This window comes from Epinephelus lanceolatus, chromosome 5, assembly GCF_041903045.1.
Source record: "Epinephelus lanceolatus isolate andai-2023 chromosome 5, ASM4190304v1, whole genome shotgun sequence".
Taxonomy (NCBI): Eukaryota; Metazoa; Chordata; class Actinopteri; order Perciformes; family Serranidae; genus Epinephelus; species Epinephelus lanceolatus.
Genome location: NC_135738.1, coordinates 37825664 through 37848471, shown reverse-complemented (window position 1 = coordinate 37848471; position 22808 = coordinate 37825664). Strand labels below are relative to the sequence as shown.

The 22808-nt window shown below is 40.5% G+C and overlaps 1 protein-coding gene across 2 annotated transcripts in view; it reads right to left on the bottom strand.

Moving 5' to 3' along the window:
• Positions 1–22808, bottom strand: part of zcchc14 (zinc finger, CCHC domain containing 14) — a 39874-nt gene that overhangs the window by 13039 nt on the left and 4027 nt on the right. For both annotated transcript variants that reach the window (XM_078168194.1, XM_033635954.2), the window contains exons 2-7: positions 22208–22432; positions 11545–11797; positions 3198–3268; positions 2984–3055; positions 2598–2665; positions 1091–1269 (exon numbers count right to left, since the gene is read on the bottom strand). In XM_078168194.1, coding sequence (XP_078024320.1) covers positions 1091–1269; positions 2598–2665; positions 2984–3055; positions 3198–3268; positions 11545–11797; positions 22208–22432 — 868 coding nt within the window. The remainder of the gene's footprint in view (positions 1–1090; positions 1270–2597; positions 2666–2983; positions 3056–3197; positions 3269–11544; positions 11798–22207; positions 22433–22808) is intronic.

Sequence of the window (22808 nt, the reverse complement as noted above, 5' to 3'; positions counted from 1 at the left end):
TGCAGCATGTCATGATCTTAAATGATGGTTCTACGTGAAAAATGAGTGAGTCCTCATTTCAACCATCAAAAATATGTTCGGGCATTTATGCCATAAAATGAGGGAAAAATGGATGTTTTATCAGTATATTATTATCATTATATGATTAAGAGCTTGCAAACTTTGTTATTCTGTTCTGTTCTGTTCTGTTCTGAAAGCAGTGTCTGCTGTGTGTGTAGTGATATAAACCCATTACCCATGTGTTCAGTGTAATAAATGTGATAACACTGCCTCATATCCAGCTTATGAAGAATGGACTGTGATATATTGTGGTGGAGGGCAGAGCTCTGTGTGTTTGTGGAGGCAAATTACAGCTCAGACACATTCATATTAACCTTGCTTCCCCGGGGTCTCCTGTGAGTCTGATTCACACTCACACCCCCACGCACTCACACACACACACACACACACACAACAGTAGGAACACATGCAAAAGTACAAGCACACACTGAGATACACTGCACTAACGGCTATAAATACTCTCCGAGATGAAGTCACACTCATAGAATCAAACACACACGCATACACACATACACCAACATGAGGTCACCACACTCTAGGCTTCCCAACACAAACATGCCACGCTGAATTCCCACACCAGACTAAAATAGACCCTGTCCGCTCCCTCCAACACCTCCAAAACACAAACTGCCTGCAGCCTCACCTCTCTCACCTCTTCACCACCACCAACCAAGACCTACACCCACACAGCCCTGTCCTTTCCATTACCTCTTTCTTCACTCTCCTCTCTCTCTTCTCCAACACTAAAACCCAGACATGAGGACTTTTATCTTGCCAGTCTTGCCCTGTCCTTCTTGGCACCATCTTTCCCTGCATCTAAGAATAGGGATCTCGGTTTTATATCCCTGCTGCCCTCTTTAGAGACTTACTGGTTTTATAGACTCACACACTCACAGCCACAAAACCATGACATCTGCAGTTTAAACCTATCCTATTTCTCTACGTTAAAAAAAAGACACAAAAATTACATAAAATGAAATAAAAAAAATTGAGAAAAAATAAATTATTGATAATAAAGCAAAAGACTTACTAGAGCTGGAGGTGAACGGGCAGGTCGGGGCTACAGGAGCCGTGGGAATAGGTGAGGGTAATGGAGGGAGGGGGGAGGGGAGGGAGGCAGGACAGTTTGGTGAGAGAGGCCTGGTGGAGGTGAAGAACAACTGGACGCTGTGGTGCTGAAGGACATGGCAGGGCAGCGCTGTCAGACACCTGGGTGCAGGCATGGCAGGACAACAGGGGGACAGACAAGGAGTCAGACAGACACAAGGAGGAGGCCAAAGAAAGCCAACTGGATTTTAAAACTACAAGAAAAGTAGCGTCATCACATTTAGCTGCATCATAGAGGGGCATTTAAGAATAAGCTTTGTGCATATTAATGCATATTAACATATCAACACTCAGGTAAGAGAATGAGATACATCAACAGTTCCCACTGTTTGTGTTGTAAATGCGGATTAATTCGATTTCAAAGCAGTCTATGTAAAAAATAATTCAGCAAAGGTAAGTTATTGTGACAGTCTGTCTCTAAATTAACTTAGCAAGCAAGCAAAGCGATGTTCACAGGCAATTGCTACTAGCCAATGAAACTGTGGAATTTTATGGATGCTTTATGGATGTTTGAAATTTGCAAATATGATGCCTTTACAACAAGTGCACGGGAGGATTTAGGATACCCTGAGGAGTTTTTGATCACTAGGGGCACTATGGAGCAATATTTTTACAGAGCAATCCCTGCTGTTTTTATCTTATGCCTGTACACAAGTATGCAAATGTCAACATTTAAGTGCAATACACATTCCTGCCAAGTTTCTCATGTGAAATTTCACTGACTGACATGTGGAGGCAGTAACGCACCAAGAAACTTTGAGATGTACCAACAAAATACAGTGAAGAACAGAGATGCAAAGGCCTAGTCCACACAGACAGGGGTATTTTTGTAAATGGGGATTTTCCTCCTTCATTGTCAAAAAAGACTATTATACTATTATACACTATTATATATATAAAAAAATCCCCATTCAAATGAAAACACAAAAACAAAATTGAAGTGCTGCCAAGGGCATGCCAAACCAACGATATAACGGTAACCCTCTAGCCGTACCTTGAAAAAGAAGCCAAAAACTCAGTTTTCCCTGTCTACATGTTAACATGAAAAACAGAGTTTCTGAAAATCTTTATGCCTGATGAAGTTTTACAAAAGGTTCATTTTTAGTGCCCCATAACACAGATGGCATATGAAGGCCAAAATGCATTAAAAAAAGCTATGTTTATAAAAAATACCCATGAGCATGTGGACAAGGCAAAAGAGTGCAAGGTTTTAATTATTCAAAATATATGCTTTGCAAATGTCTATTATAAATAGTTAAAAAAAAATGTGTCTGGAGAAAAAACAATCTATAACATTTCTCCCAAGCTACTGTATATTTGATTCCTGGTATGTTACCAGACTCTCTGAAATAAACATTGATTCCTTAAAGAGCTCAATCAAATTCCTGTCCTAGAAGACAAATATAAACAGGAAGTGTTATGGGACTAACCTGGGGTCCAGCTCTATGGACTGAGGGAGGAGTTTCTCCACACCGTCATCAGGAAATGCTTGTGACAGCTTAGAGAACAAAAATGCACAGACACAAAGACACAAATGCATAGGTTACTAAACCAATACATTTCTATGCAGATGATACCGAGCTATTCCTCGCTATGAAAGATGACTGTTCAAACAGCTTAATACAAATGTCAGAGGAGGAGAGAGTGATTCATTCATTTAGAATTTTATAGGCCCTTTACATTTGTTAAAGGTCAGTCTGTAGAGTAGAGTACTGTTGTCTGAACCTGAGCATGAGATTATTATTATCATTATTATTATCATTATTATTATTATTATTATCAATCAGGGAAAGTGTGTTTCAGTGGTGGTCCTGACCTGGGTCAGCAGCTCTGTCACCTCCGGCTGAGTTCTGATGACGGACGACACAAAACCATCGGACCAGCTGGCCTGCAGGAGGGAGTGAAGAAGAAGGATGAGGAGATAGCGTGGAAGAAGTAGAAAACCAGGTGGAAGAAAAGAGTAAAAACATGAAGAATTGAATATGGAACATGTGGAAAAGTGAGCAGGTGTCTGTTTACACTGGACCCACCTCAAACACATATTCACTGGTGTCTTCAGACTTAGGTGTCACTCCTCTCAGCACCACCCTCTCAATCACCACTGCAAGAAGCACAGATTGTTTCACACATGATCAACAACACTTGACATGTTTTGGACAGTCACTTTAACACATCAGTAATCTACAGCTTATTAGTATAAAATGCCAGGAGGAAATTAAACTTGGTCTCCTCTCAGAAGTAAGAAATCATGTAAGGACAAAAGCATCAGGCTATAAGTGAAGAAGTTTAAACATGTCATCAGGTGTAACAACATGGACTGTGAATGTTTAAGCATAGCACAAAATGACTGTAGCGTACAGTATGCGCATAAGGTTGGTGGGATTGTTGACTCCATGTCTTTTCCAGATGCTGAAATTAAATTCCTGAATTATGTAAGAAGAATAACTCTTCCTCCCCAACAACATACATTTTAACTGATCAAAGATACACGACGCTGGCTGCTACATGGCCAGCATCCCGTTGTACCGGGGTCAATAGAAAACATGTCTGGGATGAGTAGAGATCTTCCCCAGGATGAAAGGACGCAGTAAACTCACTATCGACGTGTCAGGAGATGGAACCTATTGTTTTCCTAATAAAGCTACGCTGTGAACAACTAATCCATATTGACATTGTTAGAAGGAGAGCTAGTTAATGTTAGCTCTAAGCAGGTGGTGGCTGTAACTAACAGCTAATGGAGGTTGCACTGAGTTAGATTTTGATGCATTCAAGCTCTATTCAGTATAAATGAGTATTGAGTGAAGGTAAATTACAGTGTTCTCGTGATGTGCTAATCCAGTTCTACTCCTGTTGTACCTCTAGCTTCATCTGTACCTACGAGTGAGCCAAATGAACTAATCTGTGTGATTTAAGTGTGAAAGCTCCTTGTTTTTCCATTCATCCGAGATGATTTGTCAGGTACCCTCAGTACTGTGAACCATTTAATACTTTTAACGCTTCATGACTTGATGATCTCTGACTCTGTACGGTCACGGCCCAGCAGCTACCTGACTGAACATTTTGTCCATAAGATGAAGCTAAAATCTTGGCAATACTTGAGCCATGTATATGCACTCCAACTTTCCATCTGGACAGAGAGTTTGTACTGCCAAAGCCCTACCCACAGCTGCTGCTGCAACTCATTCAGGATGGTGCTCCCCACCTGGGATCCAACCTCCCCAAATTCTGCTATCTGTCTGATCCAACCTGTGCTCTGTCCTCCGGCTGCCTGTAGATATTTGTATCAAATTTATAACACTGGGGCCTGGCCAAGAATATCAAGGCAGTTACATCTCAAGACCTCTGAGTAATCAACCAGCCCTCAATTCTGGCACCAAATCCTCCTGACAGGCCAAACTGTCTCCTCCGCCCTCACTCCCAATTGTCCAGAACACATAATATTTGTATCAGAAGTTGCTGTACAACGACTTTATACTGCAATCTTTTTTAGTTTTAACTCTGTCTCCTCTTGTCAAAATGCATATTGTCCCCTTTTTTGTACATAGGACTTGTTTAAATAAATATATAGAAATATATCAGTCGCACATGAGTTAAGACTGTATGCATTCACATGTGTTCAACCATCTTGGATTGTTTGTCTACTTCTCTGTCTGGATGCATGCCTCAGGTGCAGAGGCAGGTTAGGGCTGCTCCACTGCCATTAGATCCATGTCAGAGGGTGAAAGTGAGTTGAAGTGGTGGGAAAGCTAAACAGAAGGGTGTGTGTGTGTGTGTGTGCGTGTGTGTGTGTGTGTGTGTGTGCAGAAGACCTCCAGGTATAGGTTCAGACATATTAGACTCCCTATCTGAAACCACATGAGGCGTGCAGCAACAAGCAGCGAGGGAGGAGACGACATGAGTGAAGGAGGAGACAAATAAAGAAGGGGATAAGGTAGGAAAGAGCAAGGAGTCCCACACAAACACACACACACACACACACACATCCCTCACCACCTTGCTGTGTGCCTGTCGGGCAGCAGCTGTGGAAGGCTCTAAATGCCGCCTGCCATTCACACTAATCTGGGCTGCCAGACACACACTCACTCACACACACTCTTTCTGAAGTCCAGGAGTGTGTGTGCATGACAGGATCAAAAGAAGAGTTTCAATTATCTCCAAAAGAGATAATACTGTGTACTGATAAATATGCATCATGTTGGCTCTGTGTCTTTATTACTTTACAACTGCACTTTGTGTGTGTGTGTGTGTGTGTGTGTGCGCCAGAGAAAAACACATAGTAAAACCAACACATGAGGTGTCACCTGAGGTAGCAAAAACTGTAAACACACACAGGGAAAATAGTAGGGCAAGGCATATAAAATGAATTGTGTGTGCCTGACAGAGTGTATATGCCTCTCTGCATTTGTGCTTTATGTGCTTGTAAATGCTGAATACAACTGTGTGTGTATGTGTGTGTGTGTTTATGTTGGTGACAGCTATGTGGTGTGACCATGAGGTAGTGAGATAGTTGAGCATTGTGTTTCAGACAGAGGCCGGGGGCCAAGACAGTAACTGACTGGCATGGAGAGGCTCACCCTGACGAAAACCACATACTGTACACCCTGAGACACCAGCTGGTCACTGAGTGACTGATGTCACCTGAATGATAATGGAAGATATCCTTGGTGATCAAATGGTCTTATGACAACCAATAATTCAGCGTGCCTGTGATTACGACTTAAAATAGAGAACAAGACACTGCTGTCATCTTTGTTATCGTGTGTTCAGGATATGCTATGATGAGATTTTTACTCTTTTGCCTAAGCGACAACCTCCGGGCCAACTACCTGACACTAAAGTTCTACAAAATGCAGTTACTCAACTGGCCACTGTTTTTATGGGGCATTCACATCTCTGTCAATCTTAAAGACCCTTTTTTAGAGCAGACATCTTGTCATAGCAGGAAAACCACAGGTAACAATGGCTCACTTCTATCAGGAGTCTCAGTAAGCCATGACAGTGTGCTAACACGCACAACAGCAGGACCCTGGGACGTGCTTACTTAAATAGAATGCTGTGGTTTTCCATGTTATCAATTATAGACCATTTTACTAGATTTGCATTGCTCGGCAACAGCTTGGGTCCATGTTTACTTCCTGTCAGCTGATGTTCTCACATACACTGCAAAAAAAATCCAACAAAGGGACCCATTTGGAATGGTTATGTCATCAAATTTTAATGGTCTATGCCTGTGTCTTTCTGTTATGGCAAGCCATAATCAGGTAGACTATAAAAGCAGGAAAGTACACAGTGTCAGTGACAGCATTCAGGTTTTGCATTGGAGCCAGTTTGGTGCTAGTTCTATTGAAGTTAATAGGGTGGGCACAGCAAATCACACTATTGTTACAACTTTGACTGACAAATCCTTCCACCAGATTAAAATACACACATTATGTGATGTTAACTGGTGTTTTTTTAATCTTAATGTGCGCGTTTGTTTTCCTTGTTATTGGTCTTCAAACAGATCATGGCTCTGTCCGTCATTATGTGAGAAAAATGGCATTGGGATGGGATGGGATTTTAACTTGTTATTACCTGGCAGAATCATTGGTAATTTGTTATACTGTTAACTAGCTAACATTTGATATATTAGTTGACATATATTACCTCAGATAGCTTTATATTTTAAGTTCATTTTCCCCAACAAAGTCGAGAGATGGCTTAATTTTTCAGACAGTGATAAGCTATAAAAATACTATCCAGCAATTTTGAAGAAAACTAAGACTACCAACAGCCATACCCCTTAGGACCTTAACCACTGTGATTTCACGTTATATTGTCAAAATTTAAAAAATTAAAAGCTTAAATCACTGGGAAGTAGGGATGCACCGAATATTCGGTAACCGAATATATTCGGCCGAATATTGCAAAAAAAAGCACACATTCGGTAATCGGTGGAATAAGTTAAAAGCAAGGCCGAATAATAGCAGTGTGTTTTGATAACGCAATCAAACAGCGTGCGGTGATGGACGGAGTAAAATGTCGGCAGTGTGGCGATATTTTACTCTGTCCATCACCACACTCGCATTTGCGACTAAAAACAGTTTTGTGCAAGCAAAATACATCATTCAGCACGCTGTGCAAGTACAGATTTCAACCAGCAGCAGAAACGAAAGGCGAATCCCGCCAGTTGTGGGTTGAACAGGGGTCACAGACACAGACAGGAATGTATTCCTGTCAAATACGGCGGCCATAGTGCGCCGCACCGCAAGATAAGGCTTACCGGTGACAGTGAAGTCCGACTCCAATAATGTCCTCTTCTTGGTGTCATGACTGCCCAAAAGTACCTGGACAGCCGAGCTGTGGCGGCACACAGGTATGTGGCGTGTCAGAGGAGAAACGAGCCGTTCACGGTCCACAAACCTCACCGCACTTTAGGGACTGTTCTTTACTTATGAAGGGACTGTTCTTTACTTGTCAGGGGAGGAGGGTGGCTGGTTGATTTTTATTTTATTTATTTATTTTATTTCAATCCCCCCCCATGTTAATCACTTATTGATGCTGTTTTTGAAGTATGAATAAGTCAATAAGTAATTTATTCCAATGAAATATCATTGATGTATTATAGAAAAGTGATTTATCTTTTTATAAATGACAAAAGGCACATCTGCCTAATTTTTGCTGTGGTATTGTGATACTACTCAGAACCATGATATTTTCACTGGTATTGTACCGTGGGTCCCAATTTTGGTACCGTGACAACACTAATCTGGAGGGGGTTCATCTGCAAAAACTAATGAAAAACTAAACAACGGTATTCGGTATTTGGCCAAGTATTTAAATTTATTTGGCTTCGGCCACAAATTTTCCTTTCGGTGCATACCTACTGGGAAGTTACATTAGCATAAATGACAGTGTAACGTTATAGTAGCACTGCTGCTTACTTGAGCAATCTAATGAAGCAACAATAATTTGAAGACAACAATATGGACAAATCAACTACACTGCCAATAACATGTAAGAGTGCTTAGGGGGGGAACACTCAGAAGTGCTTTAACATAGCCATAACGTCAGCTATAAAGTTTCGATAATGTTTACTTTTGTTGCCAGGAGGTGGCGCTAATTTCCAAGTTGTGTATACCTCTCAAATGTTGGACCTTCACCACTTAAGTAACTGGTAAGTTACTGCTAGCCTACTTGTTACTTTCTGATCTGATCTGATCTGTCTTAATTGCAGTCTGGTCAGCCATAACAGGTCGGACCTGCCCCATTTGGTCATGTATCATGATGTAGCTATCTTTGAGCCAACGGGGGCTACAATTGCATTATATAATTGCATTATATGCAGAGAAGTCACCTATCGCCAGGCACTGTAATTCAGCTGGCCATGGAATCTATAGTCTGAGGTTCATGGGAATAGAGGTAGTTGAGCTACTTCTGAGGGGAGGAGATAGAGATAGGAAACTCCTCCAATCAGAAGCTTTTTGGATTCATTATTAAGCATTCGAGGGGATTGAATGAGGAATTGGTACTATCATGTTTTTTGTAACAATAGATGGTGATATGGATGTGGTCCATTATTAATGTCTGGGGGGTTCTGCGTGGGCTCTTCGGACAGCTACATATGTAGACCCATTACTTTTCACAGACAGTATATGGACCATATCTATTGGTCACACATCTGTTGACTGCAATAGTATTTACCTTTATAGGTTTTATTGTTGTTGTTGTTTTTCTCATGTTGTTGGACATTTTTGACACTTTTGGTCATGACAAAAAGTTACTGTCAATTTTTACAAAGTTTCTTATACATTCTGGTCTATTATTTGTTATTTTATTTTGTGCTTTAAGATTTTCTATTTTTCTATAATATTTATACTACGCGATGCATTACTGAGGTTTGCATTCATGAATGATCCATATTTGTATCTTTGTTAATGTTAATCTTAACCAGCTGGTTTCTGTTAAAAGGGACACACATGCCCACAAACCATGTAACGCTGTGGACGGCTATGAGCTGAAACGCTCCCGTTTGACTGCTGCTGTGCAATCCACTATATTAAAAGTATTATACTTATTAGTGAGTGCTGTCAGGGTTTTCTACTTTGCTGAGTTATATGCAGAGCCATGATCTGTTTGGAGACCAATAACAAAGAAAACAAAAGTGCACATTTAGATAAAAAACATCAGTTAACATCATGTAATGTATGTTTTTTAATTTGGTGGAAGGACCTATGGTCAAAGGTGAAAGAGCAAAGTTCCTGCCCCATTACTGTAACTGTAATAGAACTGGCACCAAACTGGCTCCAATGCAAAATATTAACGCTGTCACTGACATCATGTGTTTTCCTTCTTTTATAGTTACCTTGACCAAAATGTCTGCTGGGGAAAGTTCGAGGAGGAGACATTTTTTATCCTATTTGGCAGCAATTTTAATGAACAATTTATGACAAATTTGCATTGCATGAAAAAAGACACAAGATGATTATGACTAAGATACAACTGTGTTCCATGAATCAATATCTTAATACTGACACTGAAACAGTGTAAAATGCTTCGCTCAAAGTTATGTACCCACAGAGAATTATTACCCAACTCTGCCTCTTTTAGCTCATTGTTTTGGTTTTACCACACATTTACTGTTCCATAGCTACTTATAATGATTAGACCTCGTTTCCAGTAGCAACAAGAAGCTGTGTTTAGTAAACAAGCTCTAATAAACAATATAGCATAGACAAAGTTAGCAACTTCCATTTCGCAGATTAAGATTCAGACATTTTTCTAGTTGCTGGAGACCAAAATGTAACAACCCCGAGAGAGAATATTACACTTTACTTCCCCAATCAATAGTTAATAAACAATAACATAATAAAAAAGGGGAAAATATATGTTCAATTAATTTCATTTCATAAAAGTATGTACTACAGAGTTCGTAACAACAGGTTGATTTATCAAACTGGGAGAAAACACTGAGACAGCTCCTGAAGTTTCATCACAATGATTGTTGAAGGTTGTGTAGAAGGTTTGGTGATAATTAAACTGAGGCATCACCCTGAACCTGAAAACATGTGTATCCTTAAGTGACATTCTAGACTGAAGCTCACACACACAAACACACACATACACACACACCTAAGCCTTAGGGCAGCATTCTTTAAGCTTAGTTTTAGTGTTCAGATGTGCCAACATGCCACATCTTGTTCAACTGGGCTTAACTGGGTGTACACCGTCACACACACACTTGCCGACACGCACAAATGGAGGATGGGGGTTAGGCCACACACACATACAGTAAGACAGACAGAGAGACAATGAGGTCCTCCTCAATGAAAAAGCAGAAAGTGACACAATGTTTCCATTACAGAGGCAGGGATAGACGCTGACATTTTTAAGCACTGGCTCCAAATTTGGTGGCCCATGTACATTTTTGATGGTCCAAATGTAAACTTTATATAAAAACAATAGCCTACAGAAAAGGCAATTTAATGTAACTTAACACAGCCTTCTTTAACTGGGACACTTTAATAAATGGAAAGACATTAACAGAATGAAAATATCTTCATAAGCACATGATAAATTCACTCACAGTCTATCATTTCTTACTTTGTCATTATCATCTATAGTTGTTAGTGGTATTACAAAAACACCATTAAAATGATGAGGAAATCGCTAACCCTATAAAAGAAAGGTCACATGAAAAGACACAGGACTGATTTTAAAATAAACCAGATTATATCTGATTTAACTGATGTTTCTTACTGTTTTTCAGATTATGTAAAGCATTCTGTAATCAATCACAACTACATACACTTGTTGTTATCAAAGTGCAAGAACCACAGCAGTGTACTTCAGTAGTAGAGACATACATACATTTAAGAATCCCTTTTGTCTTAGAGGCATCCTGGGTAAAATCTATGCTCGCCCCAAACACATTTTCTATTGTCACCGGGATGACGGGACGCCACTACTTTTGAGCACCGCCTAGCCAACGACAAGTACCTTTCGATGTTTTAGCTGGATGTCGAACTAAAAGGTGCAAATGATCTGAGATGTTTGTGGAACTGTAACGTTGCGTTCTGAAGGCTTAGTATACTTTTTTTTTTTATTTTGGCCTTTATTTATACAGGTAATCTAAATGAGGCAGGCAGGCTCATTCTCAGGAGAGACTGATAACACTAAGTGGCTGCAGCGGGCCACCTACAGGTGGTACTCAGTGGTCACAGAGTAACTTTCTGGCATAAATCATTATGCCATGGTTAAAGTCGAACCCTGTGAGGGCTACATGTGCTGTAAATATCACAGGATCATCATAAGTGCTCTTCTGGGAGTGACAAAATAACTTAAAAATATAGTTGGAATATAAAAACAAGAGCTTCTGTAATAACCCCAGTAGCTCACCTTTTCCTGTTTTTCCCTGGAGGTTTTTGGTTGGTGCTGCTGCATCCTGGCCCTGCCCAGCAGGTAGAGGAGGCAGATGTGGAGGTGGTGGTGGAAGAGGTGGTGGAGGTGGTGGAGGAGGAGGAGGAGGAGGAGGAGGAGGAGGGAGGTCTGTGTGAGGAGGGGTAAGCTCCTGGCTGACCGCTTGCTCTCGTCGTCCCATGGTGAGCCCTGAGCCCAGCCCTGAGACTGTGCCGGCCTCTCTGGTCTGGCTCTGGAGCACAGGGGTGAGAGATCATTCAGTAAAAGAGAGGTTAAAACCACAGAGCAGAGGTCAGGGATAACTACACACAGGACAGGACAGCATTAACTCATCAGCCTCAAGTACAGCTTGTTTGGACACTGGAGCATGTGTGGTACCAATATAACAGTGACCTCAAGGTGGTATGTCATTGCTCACAGACGGGTCAACTGCAAAAACGCATGTAGTGAATTCTGCGTCTGCTCCCATGCGACCAGAAGGAAACAGTCCCACACATTTTGCCCCTCCTGTCAACCTTCACAGTCCCACATGGGCACAAAAACACACACAAGGCAACATTCAATAACCATCTATACGAATGTAACGCTGAAGCTGTGCTGTCACTACTTGAACAAACTCAAACACTAAGCAGCACTCTCTCCAGGGCTGGCACAGTGCTAAGACAAAGTGAGGAGAAAGATCTGGCAGCGCAAGCAAACCAATATTTAACCAGGCTCGTCGACTCAGAGGGCGCTCTTATTTTTAGCAACGTCCTCGAGGAGCAGTTGTAGGGAGGAACATCCAAACACAAACCAGGAGCTGCCTTTTACAGCTGGATGAACTGCTGCTACGACTGAAATTGGGCTTTGCTCGGCAACACCTTGGAAACTGATCCCAGATCTCCCACCAAACTTTCCTAACCTGGTCCAGGAACTATTGTCATGCTTTAACAATTCAATTTTGAACAACTCCAAAGATCTTCATTATCAAAACAGTCTTTCTGGGATATAATTTCAGTTTGTGTTGGACGTACTTTCCTATAACTTTCCTATAACTTCCTATAACCTGAAATTAGTACTTTCCACAGGCACTTTCACAACTGTGGTTCAGTTCATTTGGAGCAAACCAGGAGGAAAAAGTGCCACATTATGTTTAGTTCTTACTTTTATGTTTTCACTGGCTTTTAACAACATGAACAAAGGCAACTAAACACAAAGTTATACAGCATGTTGTGAATAATGAACAATAGGCAGCTACAGCACAAAGACCTGTGTCTTGACGCCTGTAGTGACAAACCCACAAATAATTGTCACCCAGAGATATTCTTGACTCTACAAAATGTTTTAGCTTCTCTCAGCTCATTGTTTGGTTTTACCTTTGTGAAAAAATGCCCATCAAAATTTCCGAGGGGCCAAGGTGACATTTTCAAATGTCTCATTTTGTATGACTAACAACCCCAAACACAAAGAGATGAATGTTTACCATATAAGAATTATGAATATAATTAAGAAGACAGTATGTTTTGTATTTACAGCTTGTTGCAAATATGCTGCAAATTAGAGTAGATTTAGAAGGGAAAGAAATCTGTATAATTGAGATTTGTATCACCCATCTATTATCTATTGTTCATGAACTGAAGGTTAATGCATGTTTTACTTAAAAAGAAACATTAACATGGTAATCATATACCACAGGCTGTCAGTCTTAAAGACAAACAACATAGTTTATGAGCCACTAGAGCCCATAAAATTATGAAATATTACTCAACTCAAAGCCAGTACTGTAAACTATTAGTCACACTAATGCAAATGTATGAGTTGTGAACACAACAGGAAATTAAAAATAACCAGACTTAATGTGAGCCACATGTGTACAGTATCTGTTCATCACTTAAAGGTGCAGTCAGTGATCCTAATCCAATATAATTTTATCTAATTCAGCAAATATCTCCTCACGGTCCGCCAGCTGTGTGTGAGCTGAAAAGAAAAATCTGGTGTTTATTCACAGCCCTGGCTCTGTAAGTGCGAAACAAACAAAGCGGCTCGGACCAAGCCGCGCAGGACTATTCCAGCCAGTCAGCAGCAGGGGGCGTTTGTGGTCGTGCACAGGACGGGGGGAAAAGCTATTGCTGAACTCCACAGCACACTGTCAACAATCTTCCTCCTGAATCAATGACTCCATCTTTAAGTGAGATTTTACGTGAACAAGGGTATATATTATCATTTACTGTATCTTACAATGCAGTGCAAGGTATGCTCTATATAATGTATCAAATGTAGACTAACCCATCCAGTGAACATTTTGGTTACTAAACTTCAGTGTTAACTTTATTAACAAAATCTATGATGTAAAATGTTTGACAATGACCTTTTTCCATGACCAAGATGAAATGTTGAAGTGCTAAAGATAAATCTGTTATGACAAAATTATGACAAAATGTATATTTTGTTTTCACTGATGAGATTAGATGGGACTAAAATGCTAGTGTTGCACGATTGAACCTTTAAAATGCATAATAATTTCCCCCATTTCAGTGTCTAGTCTGTGTGTCCAAACATAAGAAATGTCAGTGGTTGAATTGGTAAAGGAATGTGTGCAGATTTCCAGAATCCCAACTTTACAGCTGATGATGTCCCAAACTGACAAAGACTTGTGACAACAACATGATGGCTTAACGCAAAAAAGGTTTGGTCACAAAAAAAGAACAGATCTTGAGGCAAACTATTTATTATTTGTTAGAAAGGAAAACACAATGCACTGTAGTAACAGGAGGCAAAGAGACGCCCCGTGGCTACAAATTAGGAGAGAAGCAATCTCAGAACCCATCGGCTATTGTCTGACAACAAAAAAAGCCTCTGGAAGCAAGGACAAAAATTTGGGCTGATGTGGTGTAGCCAGCAGATATCCTCACCAAGATTTCCTCTTCCATGCACCACTCATTTAGCTTAATCTCTATTAACAGATATCTGCATGTGAATGCAGATACATTCTTAAAAAGCTAATATTAAGCTAAACCGTTATCAGATGATAGCCATGGGTTCTGAGACTGCATTTCAGCCAGTGCATTCCACCTCTCCACATTGACTTTTTACCTGCCATTCAAACTTGGTCAACACTACTTGGACTACAAACTGACTACAAATGGAAACCAGAACAATTCAAATACCAAAATCTTGTCCTAATTGAATTTGTTTGAGGAGAAAAAACATTTTGACTTGTAGTAATGACTCTATGTTCACTAAAATGTTGTGACTTTGTCGACTAAAACTGGAGTAAACGTTTTTTAGCTGTCACTGACTAAAGTAGACTAAAACTATGAAGGATAAAAAGTACTAAAAAGTCACTAAAACTAATAAACTTTTTTTTGTCCACAGACTGAATTTAAGTAGCTGCTAAAATCTGCATTGTATTACTTACTGTGATACAATCAGTGCTACATTAAAAACCAGTTGGAAGATGATGTGTGTTTGCTTTTACCCCTTTCTAAGTAGCGGTTACTACTTGTCATACAGTTCAACAGAAAAACCCCTCCAAAAGCTGATTCATGACATTGCAAATAAAACAACTGCATTCGAGTTATAAATGTGCGGCTCTCTCATTTTTCAGAGGGAAAACCCAACATGTGCTGTGGCCTGCAATCGTACACACACACACAGCATGGGCCAGTAGATCTGAAAACGATTAAGTGTGCTACTGCCACATCCGCATGTTGCCTGCCCGACCTGCCAACTCTCAGCTCTGTCTTGCAGAGTGTTAGCGTGGGGAGGGAGGGTCTGACTGTGTCATACTGTAAGTCCACTTAGTAAAAACAGCACTCATGAGAACAACATGAATCAGCGGGAAGGATTACAAGGAAGAAACAGGAAAACAAGAAGTGTGGGAATGAAATTAAGAAAGGTTCCAGATAAGTGGACAGCATGCAAATTTCCCTCAACGCTGCAGTCATACAATAAAAAAACTGAAACCTATAAAACACAGGCTGTGTGCTGACAGCAACTCCTCCTCCCGCTCTGCAACAGTCAGCTTTACTCTGCTGTTAATTCTGACACTGGCACTGCTTTAATAGGTATATAAAGCACACATATAATAGAGTGATTATGCAGGTTTGGACAGGCCCAACAGATGTACTGTATGTGTTGTTTATACCACTGCACTGTTGCTGGATCCTGCTGGAGAAAATTTAATTCAACTATTTTTCCTCTGGAGTGACTCGGCATCCAGCTGCTTCGTGTTAAATAAGCTCATGCAAGTTGACTTAAAATCCAAGAGGAAGAACTGACTGCAGTGGCCCATCTGTTTTCTGCACAGTGGTGCAAAGTAACTAAGTACATTTACTAAAATGTACTAATTTTGAGGTACTTCGACCACAATGAGTATTTATGTGTCATACTACTTTAAAGTAGTTAACAGAAAAATACTGCACTTTTTATTTCACTACATTTATGTTACAGCTGTATTGCTTTGTAGATTAACATTATGCAATAACCCAATAGCACATTAAGTTATTAAAAAGTAGCTCCATCGCAAGCTTCAACATGAAAATACTGCTTAGATGCTAAAATACAAAGTCTCTTTTAAGAGAATAAAAAATAAATAAATAATTAGCAATAAAATGCACCCTTGCTCAATTCAGTGCATTTAGTGGTTTCAGGATTAGTCTTGCTTTTATATCAGTGACAGATTTTACTTTTAAAGCAAACCTTTGCATGAAGGACTTTAATTTATTTATTCAAACAGGATCCCTATTAGCTGATGCTAGTAGCACCAGCTAATTTTCCTGAGGATAGGGTGTTGGGTTTTTAATTGACAATGTGGTTTTGCTACTTGTGCTAAAAGATGGAAGCAGAATAAGCTAGCAAACAGTTACTGTTTTACACAGACACAGAGGAACATTAGCATTTATTCATAGCTGTATTTCTGAACACAGGACAAAGCCCAGTAGTCAAATATTTGGCTCTTTAGCTACTAAATACTTCACTGTTTTCACCAGCTAGTCATTGACTTTGTGTGTCATTTGCTACTGGGCAGGTGATGTGCAGTGGGTTTATCAAAGCTTTTTCCATCTTAAAATGTTGCCTACTACATCTGCTGATGCTGAGGAGAGCTGTGAAAGCAAACCAATAAAAAGTTGTGTGAACCAAAGCAACACACAATGAGACGCTAAAACACTCTGGAGAGCTTAGCAGAACTGCAGACAGATAACAGTTCTGTGGGTTGCCACTAGGAGTAACTCCTTGCACATTTTATGTAATCATTTGATCCATTGCTAATATAAAAATATTGGTTAGAGCAGCTTTAAAGAGTCATACCAATAAAAGTTAAGGACAAATATCTTAGAATCCTGACACACCAAGCCGATAGTCGGCTGTCAGTCAATGTGGGGACATTGGTGAGCGTCTGTCATCCTATTTTGCGGATTGTCCCTCATAGTTGACGCTATTTGGCTGGTTTTTGGCAGATGTTTACACGAAAATGATCCTCTGAAAACGGAATCGTTTCTCACTTTCATTCATGCTGTGCACACGGATCCACAAAAATGACCAACAATGCTGCAGTATACATGCCAGGCCAGTAGTTGGCGGTGTGACTTCACAATGAAACAACACACGCCTGTGCACATGCGCTTCCTTGTACATAGTGGTGATGTATAAACAAACAAAATGGCAACTGCACAAACGTTTGTCTGAATGGACGACGAGGTGGAGTTGCTACAGTAAATCTGCACTTTGCTGGAGAAGTGTTGATAATTCAACAGGGTGAGCAGCACAAACAGAGCTTGGGAGTCCACCATTGTTGTTGTGATAGTCGACTTTCTTGCGCATGCCTAGTGACTGGAACCGCAGTGCGAATGTCTGAAAAGTGGAACTGCATATTGCAAGTTTACATGACAATGGAGATGGTGCCATTACTAAAAAATTGCACTCTGGAACCCATTTTCAAAACGTTGCGTTTTCAGGCACCCAAAACGCTGCTGTGTAAACGATTGGGAAATATTTTGTTTCCTTTTTTAGTCAGTGAAATCTTAGCAGAAACAGTTTGCAATTATTTGCGAACGCAATAACGCAATTTCCGATTTGTGTTATTGTTTGGGAGCGCACAATAAATATCCTTTGTTCTTTCAACATAGCGTTGCATTGTTAACGTGCTAACTGGCTAACTAGCTTCTTTAATCTGTCCTGTGTGTCTTTAAGTTTCTCTTTTTGAATGATGAATACAAACAGCTATGGAGAGTTATTTCCTTTTACACAGGTGCGAAACGTAGGGGTTAGTAGTAGGGATGTCCCGATCCGATATTTGGATCGGTATCGGCCGCCGATATTAGCAAAAAACGTGCATCGGCATCGGATTGGACTGCATGGAAAAATGCCGATCCCAGAACTCCGATCCAGTTTTTCACGGATTCCGATCCAGGTTTTCTGGCCAGCCCAGCACTCCGCGATTCAAGCAGTCCATTCCAGCGATCCGCTCCAGCACTTACTATCAAACCATCAGGCCAGCATGCAGACACACATGGAGGGAAGGGTAGGAAGAGTAGCAGTCAATTTAGTTAACCGACTATTTGTTTTCTGCTCTGGTTTTTTGAGAGTGATATTTTTATTTGGTTTACACTCTTACTGTTTAAGTAAAGAGCACTGATGGCATTGTTTTGGGCACAATTAGTGAAACTGGAGCCATGGATGGACTATTGCTTGTTTAAACAGTTGTACAATATTGTGTAGTTTTTTGTCCCCTCTGTTGGTCCCAGGAAACAGCAGCACCAGGCTGGCACTGACACTACAGAAATAACTGAAAAGGAAAGGCTGCATTGTTTATTAAATGTCAACTATGTCTTGTGGTGTTAATCTATTTTTTATTTATTAGGGGGCCAAAGCACAAGTGTGTGGAGTCTTGCTGCTATTTTAATTTCAATGTTAGACATTTTAAAGATTTCTTGTGTTGATTTATTTTCTATTTAGCAGAAAATCCAAAAAGCAGCCAAAGCAAACCAGCTATATTTTTTATTTAATGTTAATGTTCAAGTTTAAAGCTTGTTTATTTAACCCTGTTAACAATAAATGGGTCAGTTTCTCATACTCAAGGCTGTAATATCGGTATCGGATCGGAAGTGAAAAAGCTGGATCGGGACATCCCTAGTTAGTAGGACATCAGTTGCAGTCTTTGCGGTGTGTTCAACTTTTTGGCCGAGACACAGGCGACTTGAGGCAACACAACAATTGGCTTCGTTGCCACTACTTGTTTGAATTTGGTTTGGCATGTCTGGGCCTTTAAAGGAAAATCTATCCCCAAACACAGATTCACTTGGCATTATTGCCTGTCTTCATTTTGACTAATGTAAGCCCTGCTACAGTAGCAACACACACTGTTAGAGCCTTGAGTAAAAGCTGTTGTGTCACCTTTATATATCCACAGTAGGTGACAGCAGGCCCGGCGTAAAGCTGCTCTACTGTACAGCAGATAATGTACGTGACTGCTGTGGTTTACAATTAAACCCTGTCATTCCCTTCAGAGCAGAGAAGGAAAGAGAGCCACAGAGAGGGAGAGAGTGAGAGCATTTATAACTTCCTGGGGATTCACTGGAGACACACACACACACGCACACGCTCACAGACATACACACACACCACAGAGGGTTGATTTCAGCATAGAGAAATGTGCTGACCTGCACTAAGCAGGAGCCAAGGGCAACAAAACACTAAATACAAACGCTCCTCTCTGAGCTGGGTACTTTCCCCTCACTGCTCACACATGTTTAAACAGTATGCCTGCCTGCTCCCGTGTGTGGGTCTACGACTGTGTCAAAGACGGGAGCAAAACACCCAGTGCTTTTTTAACTTTCTTTTCCCATCTCTCTTAATATTGCTCACACTGATTATCAGTTTCTTTGTTTTCCTTATTTCTTAAAGTCTTGATTTGTGCCTAAATTATGCCTCATCAGCTCTCTGAAATCTGATCCCAGATGTTACCGTAACAGAGGCTTAATGAGTCATTCAGTTCCCTGCATCATTGGGAAATCCCCCTCTCCCCTCCTCTTATGATCCCCACCTTTCATTACAAAACATCCAGGCCGAGGGACGGACCACATTTAGTTGTAAACAACTACAATCTTCTTCTCCCTGGCCTCTTTTATCATCAATATTTGGACATTTTTATGGTTGACCACTGATCTTGTTGCTACAGAATTAGATTTGTTTTACAAGAGTACATTTCCTCACATTTCAACATATTTATCACATGACGGGGATTTGGCTCATCACCAGAGAGAAGGTTGATGGTTCAAACTCCACATCCAGCTCCACTTGCTTAAGATAAGTCAAGTGAAATCAAGGAATTTACTCCAACTAGTGGGAATTATAAATTTCTAAGGAACGGAAACTGAGAAAAGATGTCACTGTTGTGTTTGTACTCCAACATGTTCTTTAACACCTTTCACACAAATACAGATCACAGCTTATGGGGTTACAGTTTGTGTTATATGTATGACATAGCAAACCAAAACAAACGAAGCAGGGACAGACTGAGGTGAACAGTCTGGCTGTGTCTCAGCTACATTTTCCAACAACAGAGCACCGAGCTATACCTGACCAGCCTGATGTGTGTAGAGACGTGTGTGGTTATTCTGTGGCAGCCTGGTGTCATGTGCAGGCTGTAGATTTTTCAACATGTGTGTCCCGCTGCCTTCAAATGGCTGCAGGGATTTTAGTAACTGAGGAAGAAGCTTTTGATACAGTAAGAAGCAGCTGTGGACATCAGATACTGGAAGAATCACTCATATTCATTTATAGATAAATGCAGACTGATCTACCGACATTTCCTGGTTTTATCACATTAAACATTAAACAATATTTAAAGCATTACTCTGTCATTGCTGCAAGAATCTAGTTTGCTGTTGTTGATTAAATCTCCAGACTGGCAGCAAAGTGACACTGCACTAGAAACACACGTCTGCTCTACTCCAACGTCTAAGGACTCAGTTTCTACCAAAATACCAACAACTTGCTTTGCGCTGCCTCATTTGAATGAACCTCCCACCTGTTTGTGCCTCCTCTCCTCCCACCTGTGCACTCTTCAGGGTTGCAAAGCTGATCTTTAATATTTCAAAAACCTGTGCTGATGCTTGCTAGAAGTCTTCCTCTCACCTTCAGCTGGCACACACTATGTTTCTTGGCACATGACCTCCAGGGGAGCGAGAGATGCAGATAACACAAGAGCCCGCTCCCAGAAACATGGCTTTCTAACAACAGTAGTAGTGTTTGAATTTGTAGGATTCTTAAAGGGTAACTTAGGTATTTTTCCAACCTGGACCCTGTTTTCCCATATGTTGTGTCTAAGTGATTAATGGGAACAACACTTTCTGAAGCTGGTCCAGTATTTAGGGACACTGCTGCAGCCATCAGCAGTGAAGGAGGCTACAATGTAATCCCTGTGGGCAATTGAGCACCAATACTTGTCTACTAAAAATGTTTGTTTTTGCCACTGACAGGCTCAGAATGTTATTTTAAGTGTCTGGAAACATTACAAAAAGGATCCCTGAAGATATAGACAATTTTGTTTAAGAGTAAGATCTTTTGTTTAACTATAAACAGCCTTGAAATCCCATCGCCAAACCCACCAGACTCCATTTGAATAAAGAGTAAATTAAGCGCATATAGATCCTGCAAAATTTTCACATCACATTTCACTGTGTGGTTGATTTCAATCAAACCACAGTTGTGATTGTTAAAACAGTGGAAAGAAGAACGAAGACAGCTTTTTGTGAGTTTTATTTTGCTCTGGTCGACTTTGAATGAAGTGTGCTTTACGTTAATAAAATTACTGTTTATTTAAATGTGGTGTGGTGAGTTTGGTGATAGCGATTTCTGGGCTGTTTCTAATAAAAAATATTTTAGTCTTTAACAAAATGGCCTATCTCTGTAGGGTTCTGTAGGGTAATCTGAGCCTGTCAGTGGCAAAAACAAGCACTTTTAGTGGGCATAAATTGATGGTGATCTATCGCCCGCAGTGATTACATTGCGGCCCATTTCATCTCACTCTGTAATGGGCGAATTTCAAAAACTGTCTTCTTCATTAGTCACTTAGACACAAAAACATCGGGAAAAATGCATTCAGGTTGAACAATACTGAAGTTAGCCTTCACCTGAAAAGTGTTTCATGAATGTTTTCTTCATACATTTTTTGTTACAATGTATTTTTGCATGAACTTATTATTCATTTTAAAATGTAAAACTGTAAATGCAGATTCAGTCCCGATATAAAACAGCTATAGTTGCTATCATACATGAAAAGAATTTCAAGTACAACACATGCTACAAATTCCAAACTTGCAGAAAGCTTTCAGTCTATAGTAATGTCTCAAGTATATATTAAACAATCAGTGAATACATGGAACCTCATTCACTCCAATGAAAGCTTTCATACAGCATAATATGCTGTATGGGTAGCATATTATGCTACCCTATTGCATGCACTCCCTACTGGAACCAAAGTCAGCTGAAGAGATAAACTGCCTTTTAGCCACAACAACACATGAATAACAAAGGATAAAACTACCACAACCACAGATAACCCATCAATAAAATGCTATTTGTTTATGTATTGATGAATTTAAAAATGTACATGAACACTGACACATCCGAATAAACTCTGCCTGTGTTGCTCCCTTACCTTGTGCCAGCAGGTGCAGTGAGTGTGGCAGGGTTGGCAGGAAGACAGAGGCAGTTGGGCAGCGCTGGCATCGAGCACCGAGCAGGCAGCAGGGGATAACGAGGCCAGTGGCAGGGGCACGGTCTGATGGTGATAGTGGTGATGTGGCTGAGTGTAACACGCAGCAGCTCGATCCCCGCCGGGGCCTGCTGCTTGAGCCTCTCCTCCTCCTCCTCCCCTGCTCACCTGGAACAACCAGCATGTTGTGTAAGATGCTGAATCAGAAACCCGGCAAGAGTAAGATGTGACATCTCTTGCTAGCAGCTGCTTTACTTCTTCATCGCTTAGAGACTCTGTCACTCACTCTCTCTACAGGTAAAAATAATAATAATTGTGAAGTCAACCTTTTTTTCCTTCAAAGGGGCTCCATGTATGGAAGCCCATTTCTGCCAGTGTGTTAAAAAAACAATCCTGTAAGTCTTACTACTGGTCAACTTTCCTGAAATAATTGCTTAGTATCTCAAAATAATAAGTCAGTAAGCTATTGTTTCTCATTATTCGAAGATACTAAGTCATTATTTTGCAATAAATAAGTCATTGTTTTGAAAAAGTTTTGAACTAT